The sequence below is a fragment of the Leucopleurus acutus genome (assembly GCF_964270905.1).
Source record: "Leucopleurus acutus genome assembly, chromosome: 4".
Classification (NCBI taxonomy): domain Eukaryota; kingdom Metazoa; phylum Chordata; class Mammalia; order Artiodactyla; family Delphinidae; genus Leucopleurus; species Leucopleurus acutus.
Window position 1 is genome coordinate 71,527,448 of NC_139146.1, and position 18,414 is coordinate 71,545,861.

The 18,414-nt window shown below is 37.7% G+C and overlaps 1 protein-coding gene across 10 annotated transcripts in view; it reads right to left on the bottom strand.

The window, feature by feature from the left end:
* The window catches only part of FRYL (FRY like transcription coactivator), a 244,013-nt gene that overhangs the window by 116,892 nt on the left and 108,707 nt on the right, over window positions 1-18,414 (bottom strand). For all 10 annotated transcript variants that reach the window (XR_014326144.1, XM_082837769.1, XM_082837765.1 and 7 more), the window contains 3 exons: window positions 10,005-10,058; window positions 6,834-6,973; window positions 5,907-6,003 (listed from right to left, as the gene is read on the bottom strand). Coding sequence is in view for 9 of the 10 variants with exons in the window: in XM_082837769.1 (XP_082693895.1) it covers window positions 5,907-6,003; window positions 6,834-6,973; window positions 10,005-10,058 (291 nt within the window). In the remaining variant the exon portion in view is untranslated. The remainder of the gene's footprint in view (window positions 1-5,906; window positions 6,004-6,833; window positions 6,974-10,004; window positions 10,059-18,414) is intronic.

Genomic DNA, 18,414 nt, shown 5'->3' on the forward strand with positions numbered 1-18,414 from the left:
TGGAGATATTGAGGACAAGGCCTGGTAGGGAACCCAGAGCCCATTAGGAAGTGGGGAGGCAGATGTATTTTCCTAGCTTCATCTTCCCTGGATTGGGCCAAACAAAATAGGCCCCAAGGTAAGAAAAAGGTTACTGAAGTCACTGCTGTTGTCCCGTAAGTCCCAGTAAGCCCTATGATTATCCCATTGATGGTTAAAACAAAGTAGATATCTACCACTAGGTGATACCAAACTTGAGTCGGGAATATGCTGTATCTGGATCCAGCAGCCCGACTTCCAGAACTTACTCCAGAATTCACAGCGCTAATCACGCAGGCTGGCCCCAGACGCCTCAGTGACCTTGCAATAATGCGACACTGCATTTTACGTGACTTAATTTTTTGGGCCCCATTTACTGTGCTGTGTTGTGGTTTTACCATACTGACTTCTATACAGGGATGTTTGGTGTGCTCTAGGCCAGAGATATGAAACGCAAGTTAACTTACACCTATACTTTCTCCTAAGTAGTCTTTATTTGCTCCAGTTATGCCAGAAGTCTAACAATGACAGCTAGGGACACTACTTAGCTATGTTGTGTGCTCTTTATTACTACCTTAATAATATTAGTTATTAGTAATGCCACCACCAACACTTTTCACGTGTCTGTGTGCCGGGTATTACTTAGGCATTTTATATACATTATTTATAACACTTATAGCAGCCTTACACAGTAGTATTTGTCCCCTGTTTTACAGATGAGGGGACTGAAGTTTAGAAGTCAGTGCATACTTCTCTAGAAAATACTGTGCCCAGTTTCTGATATATGAAAATGCATTTAATAAACGGAACAAATGAGGAAAGAAAACTTTCAGTTTTATCATATTACAGCTAGAAAAGAGACAGAGAAACAGAAGAGAATAAATATTATCTCATCTTTAATTTTTGGAAGAAAAAAAGCACAACCTCTAAAAATTTTATTTTAAGAATGAACACTATCAGGATGCTCAGACGTTCTTGAAATTCCTACTTCTCCCCTTATTTACAATAATCAAAAAAATTCCCAAGCTGAACCTCCAAAAAAGAGGGGCTGGGGTGGGAAAGAATCCCAGTTCAGTTTATAGAGAAAACGTTCTACTTTCATGGAGTAGTATTTCCATCTAGAGCATCAAGAATTTTTTAGATCTTGCCATCTGCATGATTTTGGAAGCAGATCTAATTCTATTTGAACATTCAAGAAGGATATATCTAGTAGACTCTAAAGAATACCCAAGTTTTATTCCAAAGCTATTCCCACTACCACGTCCCCGAATCTAATGCTTTTAGCACATCATGAAAGTAGAAAACCACAAAACCAGGTTAAGACATGGACAACGGGGAGTCAGCAAGGTGCGCTCATTATGTAAATGACCAGCCCTCAGTGCAAAGGACAGGGAATAAACTCATGACTCAGCAAAATCACAAATAACCCCATAACCTTCAGGGCTGCTCACCAACATCTAAAGTGCTAATGTTGTGTGATGAACTGGAAGATTGGGATTGACATGTATACACTGATGTGTATAAAATGGATGACTAATAAGAACCTGCTGTATAAAAAAACAAAATTCAAAAATTTAAAAAAATAAAAATAAATGAAGAAAATGCTAATGTCAAACCTGAAAATACTAAGGATCTACTCCTCCTTCTGATACTTCACAATAAGCACCCATAAAACTAAGCCAAGAGCCTGAAGTGGCTTATAAGCCTGGTTTCCCAATCTTGTTTGTTTCAACGAATAAATGTATGGCTAAAATTCAATATAAAAAGAAAACTGCTTAAAGATACTAAATGCTATAGTGCTTTTACCATGGATTCTAAAGCCTCTGGTACTAATATGCTAATATTTGTAGTTGGCCACGACCCCCAAATTATTCTTCTGACTTTCTTGAAAAAATAAAATTAGTCCTTTATCATCTTGAATTAATTTTGTTCCCATGGTGAATCACACTCATGTCATCACATTTATATAAGCTCAATCCTTTGTCTAATTTGTTATGATTTAAAATTTAATTTTATAAGATGATGGCCATTTCACCTAATTTTGTAGCATTGATTTTTACCAATAAGAATAATTTTATTTACAGAGAACTAGGGGCTTCCCTGGTGGCACAGTGGTTAAGAATCCACCTGCCAATGCAGGGGACACGGGTTCAAGCCCTCCTCCAGGAAGATCCCACATGCCGCGGAGCAACTAAGCTCATGAGCCACAACTACTGAGCCTGCACTCTACAGCCCACAAGCCACAACTACTGAGCCCACGTGCCACAACTACTGGAGCCTGCACACCTAGAGCCCGTGCTCTGCAACAAGAGAAGCCACCGCAATGAGAAGCCTGCACACCGCAATGAAGAGCAGCCCCCGCTCACCACAACTAGAGAAAGCCCATGCGCAGCAACAAAGACCCAACACAGCCAAAAATAAAATAAATCTATTAAAAAAATAAAATAAAATAAAAAAATAAAGAGAGAACTAGCTTTATAATCTTCAGCAAGTCACTGCAACTAAGAACACTGATGTATAAGATGAAAACAACAGATAGCATTTATTGGACACTTTCCATGTCCCGGGCATTATCGTATTTAATTCTCACCACTCTTTTACAGAGAAGTAAAGAATTAGTGGGTAATAACTTGCCCAAGTTACACGGCAAGTAAATGACACAGCTGGAAAAAAAACACTTGCCGTGGTTATCTCCCAGTTTATTGTAATGATCAGCTGGTACAAGGGATACAGAGTTCTTCGTGCGTTTTGAAGAGATCTAAATATGTGATGATGACACATAATAACGTCGGATAAAGACATGACAAATTATTCAAGAAACAATTTATAATATATGAGGTCAAGAACTAACCCACAAGTAATATATACTCCTCCTTAAGATTGATCCAACCATGTATCGATATTTCAATACTCCTGGGGCTGTCCATCTCATCAAAATAAAACTAAATCACATTTTAATACATGTATATTATGTGGGACAAAAGTGAAAGTCCTATTAAATTCAACATATGCTACATTGATTACTCTCTGGAGCTATTAAACCCTACACGATTACTCTCTGGAGCTATTAAACCCTACATCTTTTTTTTTTTTTTTTTTTTTTTTTTTTGCGGTACGCGGGCCTCTCACTGTTGTGGCCTCTCCCGTTGCGGAGCACAGGCTCCGGACGCACAGGCCCAGCGGCCATGGCTCACGGGCCCAGCCGCTCTGCAGCATGTGGGTTGCTCCCGGACCAGGGCACGAACCCGTGTCCCCTGCATCGGCAGGCGGACTCTCAACCACTGCGCCAGGGAAGACCCCCTACACCATTTTGATATGGGAGAAAATTGGGTTCGTTTGTCATGATATTTCAGAACGTTCTATTGATCTTTACTTCATTTTCTATAGTTTAATTAGATTTGAAGAAGCTAAAAAGACTTGCCTATTATTAGGAAAGAGAAAACCTACATGGGATTTTTTTTTTAAGTTATTGTTGAATTTGTTACAATATTGCTTCTGTTTTATGTTTTGATTTTTTGGCCCCAAGGCATGTGGGATCTTAGCTCCCCTACCAGGGATCAAACCCACACCCCCTGCATTGGAAGAAGAAGTCTTAACCACTGGAGTGCCAGGGAAGTCCCTGGACTATTTTTTTTTTTAAGGAAGAGGAGGAAAAGGAGGATGAAGACAAGGACAATGGGGCGGGGGAAAGGACAAGAGAGGAGGAAGAGGAAAAAGAAAAACCTCCAAGGGGTTGTCTGCGCACTGAAGTTCTGAAGTCAATGCAATTAAGAGCAGCTTTTAGGGCTTCCCTGGTGGCACAGTGGTTAAAAATCTGCCTGCCAATGCAGGGGACACACGAGTTCAAGCCCTGGTCCGGGAAGATCCCACATGCCGCGGAGCAACTAGGCCCGTGAGCCACAACTACTGAGCCTGCGCGTCTGGAGCCTGTGCTCTGCAACAAGAGAGGCCGCAATAGTGAGAGGCCTGTGCACCGCGATGCCACAACTAGAGAAAGCCCTCGCACAGAAACGGAGACCCAACACAGCCAAAAATAAATAAATAAATTTTAAAAAAAACAAAGAGCAACTTTTAGATGAGAAGAGAGACACTGCTAAGTAGAAGAAAATCATGGGAAACAAAGGAGAAAAGGCACAATAGAGCCTGACTGTCAGTGCACAGAGTTTGCAATTTCTTTTGCAGGAAGAAGAAATACCTCTATGATTTAACTAAGTAAAGAAGTGCAAATGCTAATTACCAAACCACTCACAAGACCTACATTTAGCACACAAGAAATGCCAGGGATCAACCACAATGAGGCCTCGTCCAAGTCCGTTCATGGTACAGTGTTTCTGGTACTCAGCTCCTCCGATATCCTTACTGACCTCAGCCTTAGCATCTTAGGATCCCAGCTAAACTAAGAGATCACAGAAGGCAAATCTGGCTTTCAGAAAGCACAACTTTCAGAGGAAAGTTCTTTTCCACCTCTACTAAAAAAAACCTTTATGGAAGGTACAAATTAAATTGTTTTTATCTTTGATTAACGCATTTATCTATGTCACGTATTCAAAATTATTTTTAAACAAAACAAAGCCAAAAAAGTTATTTTTATTTTCAGATTTCGGATATTCAGATTTCAGTGTCTTTTCACATATATTGTAAAAACAAAGGCAAAGTATAAATGAAAGTATAAATAATTCAAATATTTTTATATTAGCTATGTTAAAAAAGACTATCAAATCAATTAACTTTTATATCTTAACATTTGCTGTTTCCTGCTGTATTATATATTCTATTCTCCATTTTCTACAACAGAAACAAAACTCCCTGTCCGAACACATCATGTGCTGTGCGAAATATGATTTTTTTTCTTTTAGGTAGCCTGACTTTTTTTCAAAACACTACAGTATGCATGACTGGAAATGTATGGAACATTTTTGAATGATGTATATAACTTTTTAAAGACTACAAACTACAAAAACATTTTCATATCAGTACAGGTATTTTCTTTTTAATATGCATTTATTTATTTACTTTGGCTGTACCAGGTCTTAGCTGCGGTAGGCGGGATCTTTTAGTTGCGGCATGCAGGCTCTTAGTTGTGGCAATGGGAACTCCTAGTTGCAGCATGCATACGAGATCTAGTTCCCCAACCAGGGATTGAACCCGGGCCCCCTGCACTGGGAGCGTGGAGTCCCACCCACTGGACCACCAGGGAAGTCCCTCAAATCAGTAGAGGTATTTATACATATACTTGTACTGACTGTGAATAGTAAAAATATATAACATGATATCTGACACTATTTACCTATTTATATCTTTACTACCTATGCCATTCAGATGTTGAGCTCAGCAGTGCAGTACCTAGAACAATGCCACCCAACAGTAGGCATTCTAATATTCACTGAATGAATAAACATAAACAATTCATTTTCCTGAGGTCTTCTCACTTGTCTGAAAACCATTTGCACTTGACAACTCAGTCTTACTCAAGTCAAATCACCCCGTTCCTCAACTATCACTGCACAATTATTACATGTTGAAATGCAGGCTTGAGGGCTACACAGAGAATTTCTGTGAAAGTGGAGGCAAAAAGGGATTGGAGTAGGTGAATGACAGGTGGACTACAGCTGCTGCTGAAAGCCCAGATTTTACATACTTTTTATTCAGCTCTATTTTGCTAACATGATTTCATGTCTTGGATGGTAAACGAAGGTAGAAAAATGGGGAGTGATAGGTACAGGACACGGAACCCTCAGGCAATTGACAGAAGTATAATTAAATTATAGGAATTTTGTTTCCGTGAGCCAGAAGTTTAGATATAACATCCTAAATAAGGTAACTGAAACATGATGGCAAAATTAGCAAAAAATAAGAAATACAGACTTTGCAGAAACAAAAGAGCTTACCTGCTTTAGAACTTCAACTAAAACTAAACAAAAAATGAAATCTACTGCTAAGTCTCTTCTTTCAAGAAGATAATCTCTTTCACGCTGCTGTTCATCCCTGAAACAAGAATCCCAAATTAGGATTGCATTAAAACTATAAGTCCTCAAATAGCTCTTGGTTAGTACTTCATGTTATTTACTGAGTTCCTAGTACATATGGTGTCCCACAGCAATCGTTACAAGTTTTTATAATAACCCAATGTACGTATTACATGTTCTTATGTTCTTTCTCTTTTTGTACATTAGGAACTTATAGGCACATCTCACTATTACATCTGTCAGAAATTAAACCTAATCTGAAAGAATTAGTAAGAGGAAGAAAAACACGGAAATACAGTGCCAGGTCATTTTTTTCACAAATCTAAGTTGAAAAATCACAAGTGGCATCTACTGAGGTACAATTCTAAACCATGGGCCATCACCTGAACACAAATAGACGTTTTACTTAAAGCCATGATCTCCCTGGGAAATCTGAAGAAGGAGAAGACAAGTTCGAGGATTTAACACCAAGAAGAGTCTCGTGGTATAAGAATGTAGGGTTTTGGCAGTCTTCCTGTATCGCAACAACTGTTTCCCTTCACAAACCACGTGAACAGGACTTCCTTTGAATATTTTCTTAACTCCTTCCATGACTGTTAAGGCTCCTCACTGAACTACAGAAAGTCAGTTTTGCATGACTAGTCCCGGTGATGACTCCTGTAGGGCAGCGCCTACTTTAACGGATATCTTTCCTCGATTTACAGTTTAAGTATGGACTATCTTTTCCCCTTGTCACCACTTCATAACAAAAGTAACCAAACAATAACAATCGTCAGTTGATAACACTATTACCCGCTTCATCGGAAGTGTTTTGAGCCCAGGTCGAACAGTAGAAAATGAGCCACTTACCCCTTAGATTTTGTGCTAGACCGAGGCCTGTACTCATAAGACTCATCTTCAGCTCCATTCTGGCGTCTGTACCAGTCAAACAAGGTGCGAAGTAAGGAAGGGAGACAGTGCTCTGCTACTGAGCTCATAGAGCTTATCAACTGAAAATACAAGACGTTACCAGAAGTAAAATACAACATCAAAGTGCCATGCTCCTCAGGCTACCAGCAATCACTTAGAAATGAGTAACATTTCTAGAATAAAAATACACTAAATGCAGTAACTCCAAAGCAATAAATGTGTTTTAAAATAAAAGGGAAAAAAATAAATACATAAAATGCCACTTACATTTAAATATTAAAAAAAAATAAGATAAAATAAGGGCTAGGGGTTTAGCCAAGTAATAAAGTAAAGTGAGCTAAGTTTCACCGGCTATTAACATTTATCCAAATCCATTCAGTTTAGCTCAGAGACTTTCCACCTTTTTCCTGCCTCCATATGCTACTCACATGTGTAAAAACTTGACCATCAGTAACATCCCTGATTACACACATGACACCTCTGGGTGAACTGTATAACACAGAACATGAAACAACCACACCTACTTCCTCCCCCCCAACCCCCTGGGGCCAGTTCCTCTCTGCTCATGTGAGTGAAATGTTCTAAAATGTTGCCACTAGAAGGGATGAAGAGATGCAGAAACAGAGAAGACTACACCATGTTAGAACTGGGGGAAAAGCTCCACTTTATTCTGTGCTGCTATGACACCGAACAGAGAATTATAATTACACAATTAATTTGTGATACAAATAAACGTATTAGAAATGTGTTATATACATGTTTTTAAAGCTTAGAATATATAAATGAACAGCAGAAAGATAAATGAAGTGGGATGGACACCTGCAACTCAATTTGAGGCATCCCTTAAACTATCTGAATTGTAGGTGAGTTATCAGATTCATTTCATGAACGAACCCAACTTGCCTGTAGTGGTGGTAAGAGGTACACCAGCTACCATTAGTCAACCCTAAGGTCACTCTTCATCTTGAGGATCCAGAGAAAAAACATTCTCTCTTCATAAGAGACTCTGTATCTGATTCAACCCATTGCTCGTAAAATTAGTATTTTAAAATTAGCATACAGTAAAACATGCTTCACTTTGCTTTGCTTAACTAAAAAACTACGGGTTGCAGCAATACTCAAGGTCTCGTTCAGTTCCACGACTGTAGGAAGTATCAGTTAATGAAGATAAATTGATAGCTCTAGGAATTAAACATTTATTTTTCCTAATATTTTATATTTCTCATATAAAAAAGAATGAAACAGTTTGATTATGTATGATATGTTTTCTCTTTTTCATGATCTCTGCCTTCCTTTAATCATGCTTTTATTTATAAATTACCGTAACGTGACAGGTGAATAGTTTCTAATATAGGGAATTAAAGTAAAAACGAGATTCTAATTTTATTTAACCACTTTTGAAAATTTATATTTCATTAACAATGAACAATACCACTCAAAGGAAATCCCTTTTAATACCTAAAGAAGGAATAACAAAACACCATCTGCTACTGTAAATACATATTAAAGCAGTTTACCCCACTCACAGCTTTTTATTGTGGAAAAAAATCAAGGTATGGAGCATGATAAAATATAGTTTTATTAATCATTTACATAAAAAAAGAAATGGAAGTTTTCCTTAAAATGTTGTTTAATAAGATTTCATATTGATTGTTCATTCGTCATTAGTAAAGTGGATTCAAGATGTGAATAATCTAAATACCTTGAAAATAATATATTAACAATACATTAATAATAACTAGTAGCAATTAGTACCTTTTGTAATGGCATTAAGATTTGAAAAGGGTTATATGAGGTGATCTTATTATTACTGTAGCAGAGAACTAGCCTTCTTATTTATGGTTTCTTCTTAGACCAGTGGCTATTTACTAAGTGTGTGCTTCAGAATCACCTAGGGAGCTGTTGCAAAATACAGCTGCCAGAGCACTGCTCTTGGTGATTCGGAGTCAGCAGAACTGGAATGGGACCCAGAAACACAGCATTTTGGGAAGCCTCCACCAAGCCATCCTAACCAGTCATCTTCATCTAATCAAGCAGACTAATATGAACATTAACTTCGATTTCCTAGATACATAATTATAAGAAGGGTAGCTCGGGAATACTAGATGGCAACAGAAAGCTGATCTGGGTTATTGGGTTTTGCAGACAATCAATCAACATATAATGAAATAAGTCTTGAGCAAACATAATTATGACAAAAATAACACTTGATCTAACATTCAAAATCAGCAAGAGGAAAGAACTGACATTAGAGGAGTACCACTAAATTTGAGATATTGGTATTATATAAAAAGGTTTTTGGTTTCGCAGGGTTTTTTTGGAGGGGGAGGGTTGGCCATTGTGTATCTTCCTTTTTAAGCTTCTTTGGCTTTTTGACACAGACAGTCCACTTGGCCTTTGCACAAGCACAGATACAAGTAGTTAATGCCTCTTAGGGCAACCCTCAACTGCTGGAGATGGGGGCTGCAGATAAATGCTCCAGCCCTCCATTCTTCAGAAAGACAAAAATGGGTGACATTCGGTATGATTCTCAGAATGGAATGAACCCCCAGTGCCCAGAGCAGTGATCTCTATCAGTTCTTCCTCTTCCCTGCCTCAATCTCTCAAGTCTCCTCTTTGGAATCTCTTCCCAGAACCAAGTCCTTGTCTCTGGCTCCGCCTTCAAAATGGGGTGGAAAGGGAGAGAACCAGGCTGGATGTTTCAGTATAAAGGTTCTGATACCCCCAACAGGAAAAAATAAATGTTAAAAGATCAAATATTATTATGTAAAAATTGTATACAAGGAAAGATTGAGGGATATGACTGGAAATGTTTTAAGAAGTTTTCAAAGGGCATATAGTAAAGAGGGTACCAATGAAAAGCAAAGTTTTAAAATGCTTAATGAACAGAAATCAATAAAGTTCACAGCTCATTCTATGAAGTTCACAGTTCATAACTCATTCTATTTGTTCTGTTAAAAAACAGACTACCAGTTCCAGACTGAATCTAGTGTATAAAAACATACAGGACCACGAAACAAATAAATTTCTTAATATTGGATGTATTTGGATCAGACTGTGCGGATAAACATTTTCCTTTCAGGAAAAAATATTCCCCCTACATTGGCATACCTGGTCAAACTGAAGATCTTCACCCCTCTGAAGAGATCTAGATAATGGCTTCTCCTACAATTGAAAAAAAAAAAGTATATATGCAAAATATTAGAAATCTTACCGATAATAAACAGTTGAGATTCGTGAGATGGTTTTGTTTTTGTTTTATTTGTAATTAGATTGTTTCAAGGAAAGGTTCTAATCTGCTAATACAAACAAAATTTAATATTACTAGTTTAACTTAGAATAGCATACCTAGCATGACCCCTTCTGTCAGCCTTTCTACCTACTTGCCTTGCTGCTTACCCCACATATAGTTACCTAACTTACTAAACATAAGAGATGTCTCAAATTATGTCACATATATTATGACTGATTCTTCTGTTGAGATTTTTTAGGATGATTTTCTAAACTTTCTACTTCATGCTTTTTTTATTGAATTTTTATTCAACAAATATATTCATTGAAATATATATCATAGGAAAACAAATGCCATTTTTCCACGAAAAAAACTGGAATTTAGAAATATGTATATTCTGAAGCTTATCTATCCAAGAGCCCCAATTTCCTTCTCTCATTTATTGCTATAACTTCATGAAAATAAACTCACAAATGTATCTGCCACTGAAATTTAAAATTTCCTAATCTAACTATCAGAGAAGCACATTTCTAACTAATTTAATTGGGGTCAGTAAAATACCTGAATTCCACAGCGCTTGACTTTCTTAACAGGGAAAGGTCTTTGGCATGTCCTTGGCACTTGAGCCCTTATATGCTAAGCACACTTTGGTAATTACCTTGCAGACAAGTCGTCAATTTCCAAAACCAAGTATTATACACTACAAACATGTAACATGATGAGGATCCCATCCAATAATATATAGGCCCAATTAACTACCTCTAAAATTTAAGTAAAACAGTAAGTCTCATAGCAAGTCCAATAGAACATTGGTTGTTTTTTTTTTTTTTTGGTTTGGTTTTTTTAGAACGTTGTTTTTGAAAGTATGTAAAAGTTTGAAAATCACTGAGCTATCCTAATGTGAATTGTGTATTTAAAACATGGGCTGGGGGTGGTGTAGGAGAGATAATAAGCTGTTTCTTACCAACTTATTTGACTTATTTGATCCCCCTCACTTGATCCCTCTTTTCACTGTAATATTAAATTTAAAGGTCTTCGGTAATATTTTGAGGAGTGTTGATCTAAGTAGTTTATTACTCACATAGGGTGTTTATACAATAAAGTATGGCCAAGCAGACTATAAGAGAGCAATAACCTTCTCAGAAACACTTACACTGTTTTCTTATACCTCACACTTTTCACTTCTCAACAAACTCATGCTTTCTCAAAGATTTCTGAAGATCTGACATCCTCACAGAGCTTTCCCTAAACCAAAAAGTGAGGATGAGTTATTTTTTCCATAATAAGAGCTCAGAAATGATGTTTGAATGCAAAAGAACACTCATGTTACCATCAGTACAAAAATATGAAGTAAGTGTACTGCACTAAATGCTGTATAAATTACTAATCAAGGACTCTGTATTAACCTCTCGGTTTGATTACAGTATGGTTGAGGATGGCCTAATCGTTGTCAAGCAGATGTACTTTCAATGTGAGATTTTGAAAGGATAACTATTTAAAACATGTTTATAGTACATGCAACCCATTGCCACACAACTAAAAAGAATGCAAATTATTCTCTATATTCACATATAGACGAATGCAAAGACTTATGTACCAGAATGTTTACTGTAGTATTTTTTTTCACAGTAGCCTCAAGTTGGGGTAAGTCCCAAACAGCTTATCCATAGAGACTGGTAAAAAAAAAAATTTACAGTACTTTCTTTTATTGAAATAATATTCAACATTAGAGAGAAAGAGACAAATATATATGGGCTGATAACAGAACAATCTCTGATTCACATTGTTAAAATAAAAATAGGGACAGAAAAAATATACATATAAAAACTCCCATTAGTGTTTTTTTAAAAAAAATAAAAGATGGAGGGTGCTACAGAGATTGATAAATAATAGACATGAAAAATGGTATACTAAAAACTATGGCCAGTGATCATCTTGATCCAGAATGGAAGGAATGGTCATTATTTTTATTATATAACCTTTAAAACTATTTCCACTTTTTATAATGTTATTATTTCATAAGAATATAATAGATCAATAATGAATCTAAGGTGCACAATCCTTTACACTCTAATTTGACCCTTTAGTATCTACGTATAGAGGACCAACAGCAACATGTAGCTTCCAGGGAAAGCAAAAGAATGTACCGAAAAGATTTTCGCAGCATAACAATGATACTGAAATATTTCAATAATTTGCAGCTAAAGATGGCAATCTCTCCTAAACAATCGCTGTCCTTGAACAGCTAAAAGTCTAATGACAGAGCAAAGAAAATATATATTATCTTAGACAGACTTTATAGGATAGGAAGTTGCAATGGAGGTGAAGGTTTTAGAATGACCACTGAGAAGATGACATTTAAGTCACAATCAGAGGGAAGTGAGTAAGCTTGCCATGCAGAGTGAAGGAAAGATAATCCAGTCAGTACCTTGGAACTCCCCAAAGGCTCAGGAACTGGAGAATTTCAGTACTATGAAAGTGTGGGTGAAGGTGAAGTTAAAAATAAGAGGACTGGTTGAACGATAGTTTAGGAAACATTTAGACCCTCCCTCCCATTCCCTTCACCCACTCTACTTAGCAGGTTGGCTGTCCCTCCAACCTACTCACAGAGGAACCGCCCTTCTTACGAAAGGGCAAAACAGAGATGTCGACCGGGGGATACTACAGTTGAAGACAACGTACCACACTGAAGACAGGGAGCTTAAGTAAAAAGGTATATACTAAATATCAAAACCCCCAGTTATCTTCTGTCTCTACATCCCCAGAATGCTAGCAGCCAAGTCTAAACCCTCCCATTTGGGCTACTGAAGGACTCCTCCAAGGGACTCTAGCTTCCAACAAAAGATCTGACATTAATGGTTCAGATGATTACACACTAAAGACCACAGTCAAAAAGGCCCTTCCATGTACACAGAGCTTCCAATCAGCTGTTTAGTGCCTCAATCATAATAAATAACATATAATATGTTATAATAAGCATGTGAGGAGAAGTGGAAACTAACAGAAAAATGCAGTTTGGAGGAAATAAGAGATAAGAAACTCTTTAAAATACATATTTAATATTATCAAAAAAACAGTGGACAGTGCAGAGTTGTAAAAATGCGGCCTAAACCAAGTACATACAGTCTAAATCAGCAGGTGATTGGTTAAAGCCCTTTTTCCTCTCTTCTTTTCTGGTCACTGGCAATCTAAAACAGTAACAGATAAGCTTGGATGTGTCTGGATCATCACCCAGGATTGAGCTACCTCCTTTTAGGAAGAAAGAAACCTAAGGTATTTGATTGCATAGTTTGCAAGTTGCAATTTTATTCAATGGTTGCCCTTCCTTGTTTTTTGTTTTTTGTTTTTGTGATACATGGGCCTCTCACTGTTGTGGCCTCTCCCGTTTGGGAGCACAGGCTCCGGACGCACAGGCTCAGCGGCCATGGCTCACGGGCCCAGCCGCTCCGCGGCATGTGGGATCTTCCCGGACCGGGGCAGGAACCCATGTCGCCTGCGTCAGCAGGTGGACTCTCAACCACTGTGCCACTAGGGAAGCCCTGCCCTTCCTTCTTGAGTCTTCCTTCTAAGATAAAAATGAAATTGTGGCTAAAGTCAAGCTCAGCTAATCTTCGAATCTTTTGCCTTCCTTAACCTCCTTTTATTGTGGCTTCTAATATGAGAATGAAAAGGCCAGTTCTCTCATTTTAGTGATTGATTAAATTCTTTTAGCAAAAGCCATTCACATTTGTGCTTCTAAGTTTTCGTGTAACCAACTGTCCATCTGACCATGAGACATGCTAGCCTCCTTTTATGTATCAACTCGTGGATGCTGTTTTCTTTAAAGAGACCCCATGACAGTTTCATTCAAGAGCGCAAGAGTGTCATCTTGAATGGCTGTTTATTACTGGAAAGGGTACAAAATAAATTTCAAAATAAATGAGATCACAATAAACGCATTTGAAGCTATAATAAAAACCTGGTGATAATGTTAGATTAAATGTATTTTCATTATCTAATCTTGAGGCCGGGTAAACGATACACCATCTACTCAGACTTGGACATAAATGAAACAAAGCTGGCAGAGATCTGATTCAGACAAGAAGAAATTACGCTGGTATATAGGAGTGAGGCGGGTAAAATCTGTAAAATATGATGGGTGTTTTCTCAGCCAGTGTTTGTCCCTGGCTGCTGTCGTCTACAACACTGGGGGTTTTCCTGGTGTGTCAGGAGGAGTAAGCAGGGATGCCTCTTCTCTCTTAAGTGTGATGATGGGGTAGAAACACCTATTTTCTAATGGAATCCTCACCACTACTCACCATAACTTAATAATCTCATTTTCAATTACACAGCAGATGTTTCTGAAATTAACTGGTAAATGAATGAATAAAATATAGTCAACATCAGACTATTCTGAAAGAACTATCAGAAGCTCTGGCTAACACAATGATACTATGCTTTGTTAGAAGAAAAGGGGCACAGGCCACAGCAATGTTCTTAAGGCTACATTCAATTTAAAATACAAACTTTTACTAAGCACCTACCACCAAGGGCAGTGCTGCAGGTACAGAGGAAAAAGAGACCTGGTTCCTGATATCAAGTAGCTCACAGCAGAAAAGATAAACATGTAAGCAATTAACCATAATATGACAATGTCAGAATCGAGGAGTATGAACAAATTATTATGGTAAAACAAAGATTCATTTAGTTTGGGGAAGGATCACTATGTTAGAGGGAAGATGTGGGAAGTTGGAAGAATGAGTAGAGGTTTAAAAACAGAGGAATTAAAAGCATTTTAAGACTTCCCTGGTGGCGCAGTGGTTAAGAATCCGCCTGCCAATGCAGGAGACACGGGTTCGAGCCATGGTCCGGGAAGATCCCACATGCCGCGGAGCAACTAAGCCCACGTGCCACGATTACTGAGCCTGTGCTCTAGAGCCCACGGGCCACAACTACTGAAGCCCGCGCACCTACAGCCCGTGCTCCGCAACAAGAGAAGCCACTGCAATGAGAAGCCCGCGCACCACAAAGAAGAGTAGCCCCCGCTCACCACACTAGAGAAAGCCCACGTGCAAAAACGAAGACCCAACGCAGCCAATAATAAATAAATAAACGACATAAAAATAAAATGACACTTAGAACAAAAAAGCATTTTAGATTGAGAGAAAAATAAAAAATACATCAGAACAACAGAATATATAGAGGATACTTTTTTTTTTTTTTTTTTTTTTGCGGTACGCGGGCCTCCCACTGTTGTGGCCTCTCTCGTTGCGGAGCACAGGCTCCGGACGTGCAGGCTCAGCGGCCATGGCTCACGGGCCCAGCCGCTCCGCGGCATGCGGGATCTTCCCGGACCAGGGCACGAACCCGCGTCCCCTGCATCGGCAGGCGGACTCTCAACCACTGCGCCACCAGGGAAGCCCTAGAGGATATTTTTAAGTGTCACAGCACACATCAGAATAGGAGGATCATGAGACATTACACAAACTGTAACGAGACTGTGAAGAGGCTGAAATGACTCACCAAGAACTTTAATTTAATCCATAGCAATGAAAAGGAAGCAAGATTTCTAAAGCAGAAAGGCAATAATATTTGTATTTTAGATGAGGAAAAGTCTGGTGAGAACAAGGAAAATGGGAAGGAAGTGGACCACTTCTTGACTGCGTAGAAGGCTAATGCAATGGTCTAATATGACAGAACTTGGCCCTGAGCTAGGACAGTAACAATGGCATTGGGAGAAAGATGGAAAATCACCATATTATAGACTCATTCAAATTAGGAAGTTTCACTCGTATTTTAACTGTTTTACTCTGAAGACTTTCACATTTCAAAATTAAAATTCCTTTAAGAATATAAAATATTTTAGAGCTCTTAGGACCATAGCACATGGTGCTGTTTAAAAATATTTTATAAAATAGGTAAGTTTTAAATATGTGCTGTGTAAGTTGCAAATTGCTGAAGCCAGCTGATTGCTGGGGGTTCATTATACTATAATCTCTACTTTTATCTAAGTTTAAAAATTTTAATAAACATTTTTTCAGGCTTATTGAGATATAAGTAATAAATAAAAGTGTAATATATTTAAAGTATACAATGCGATATATACATATATACTGTGAAAGGATTCCCACCTTCAAGTTAATTAAAACATCTATCACCTCACATATTCACTTTTTCCTTTCTTTCTTTCTTTCTTTTTTTTTTTTTTGGTGAGAACACTTAAGTTCTACTTTCTTGGCAAATTTCAGTTATACAATATAGTATTATCAACCATAGTCACCACGCTCCATAAACTTTTTCTAATGTATTTTTTAAAAAGTGGTTCCCTTTCTGACTGTACGTTATTTAAGTTGGTTAGTGTAGCGATCTATCATGTAATTCATAGACCATGGATGAAGAAAATAACATTTTATAGAGTAAGTACATTTCTAATCAAGTCTTATAATCATTAATTCATATCTATAGACTCTTGTAATCCTAATTTCTAAAACAAAATTTTATATTTTATACATGCTGTAAAATATATATACATTGGTATAAAAACATTAATTTGATATGCAGAAAGTAATCGTGGAATGACTTAAATTGAATATAGTGAGATGCACAGCTTTAAAATATACATTTTGGTTAATGACCTTTTACCTATTATTATTTATTAAACCTCAAATACATTATTTCATAGATGCTTTCTTCAGAGTAGTTTCCTCTATTTAATGATCAGAAAGAAACTCGAGGCATGCATGCACCCACACACATACCATCATATTATGAGCAATGCTAAGTCCTACTTCACTAAGAAAATTAAGAACCTATGATACTTCCTCAACTTCCCTTCTTTCTTAGGTCATCATTATTCTCTTTTCCGTTCCTTTCCTCCCTTCCTTCTGAGGAAGGACAGCAGATTGAGTTAAGCCTAACTCTTCACTCTGCTGCTTATTGGCTTTGGGCTTCAGACAAGTAACAAACCCTCTGAGTCTCAAAGTGGCAGTGAAGACCTATCGCTAATCCAGTTGTGTAAGGAATAAATAAATTTTAGCTATTACATCCTCTACCTCCATCTTCATTATCATCACCGTACTTCTAACCTACCAGCGTGATCTTGATACATCCCATATCCATTCCCTTCAAACCCAAAGAGTTGCTTCCTAAAGTTATATCATCCTGCTAAAACTGTTCTCAGGCTGTTTAATTTCCAAGTCCAATACGCTCTTCCTCAGTGTTCACTGTGTTCTGCCTCTCTATATTATTTGACAAGAATAATGCTATTCTATACTCTCTTCCCTTGATATTATCATGTGCTCTTTTAGCTTTATCACCCTCATGTAGATGATGCCAAAATCTATATTTCTTGTGAGTTCCCAAAAGGAATCTCCAGCTACCAATCAAATAGTTCCACATGGTTTAGATCGCTAGTAGCTCAAGCTTAACATACACAAAGGAAAAATTGTCTTAATCACCTTTACTACCCCAATAATATTCCTGTTTTCTTTACCTAAGTAAATACACTACCATCTTTTCTAACACTTCAAAAAATCTTTAACCCTTCACTCTCACTCAAAACACCTACTCCTAATTATGTGTCAAGTTCTACTGATTCTGCTTCTGTTGTTTATCTCACTTTTTTCTGCAACCACTTCTCCACTGTTAACGCCCTAGCTCCCTAGCTCTTTTCATTCCAGCCTGAATTATATACAATAACTAAACAGTCTTTGCCTTTCATCTGTTCTCCCTCTTACTGCCCAACCACTGTATTATCTATCATAATAGCCACCACAATTCGTTAGAATCCAACCCAGACATTTGTTTTTGGTCTTTTTCTTCCTTCGTCACCATAAGCTCGACTCACACAGAGCTCCTCACATTCTTTAAGTATCCTCGTGTACTGTAAGTTCAAAGCTGTTTACGTGTTCATTATAAGTCTGGCTACTGTCACATCATTAACTCACAGAATGTTTTAGGTTTTCTCTTATGTTTTATCTGTCTCAACAATTCCCATTGGTGAAATCCATTTTTGTTCTTCGGTGACCTGCAGTAACTTATCAAAGTGGGTTCTAGAGTCATTACAGCTTTTTAGATCATCACTTTACTACTGGCCTACCCCTTAATTTTTTTTGAAGACTTTTATTTTTGAGAGCAGTTTTAGGTTCACAGCGAAACTGAGTGGAAGGATAGACTTCCCATATTCCCCTGTGCCCTTACACGCGTAGCCCCCGCCATTATCAACATTCCACGCCAGAGGGGTGCATTTGTTATAACAGATGGACCTACACTGACACAGCCTAATCATCCAAAGTCTACAGATTGCACTAC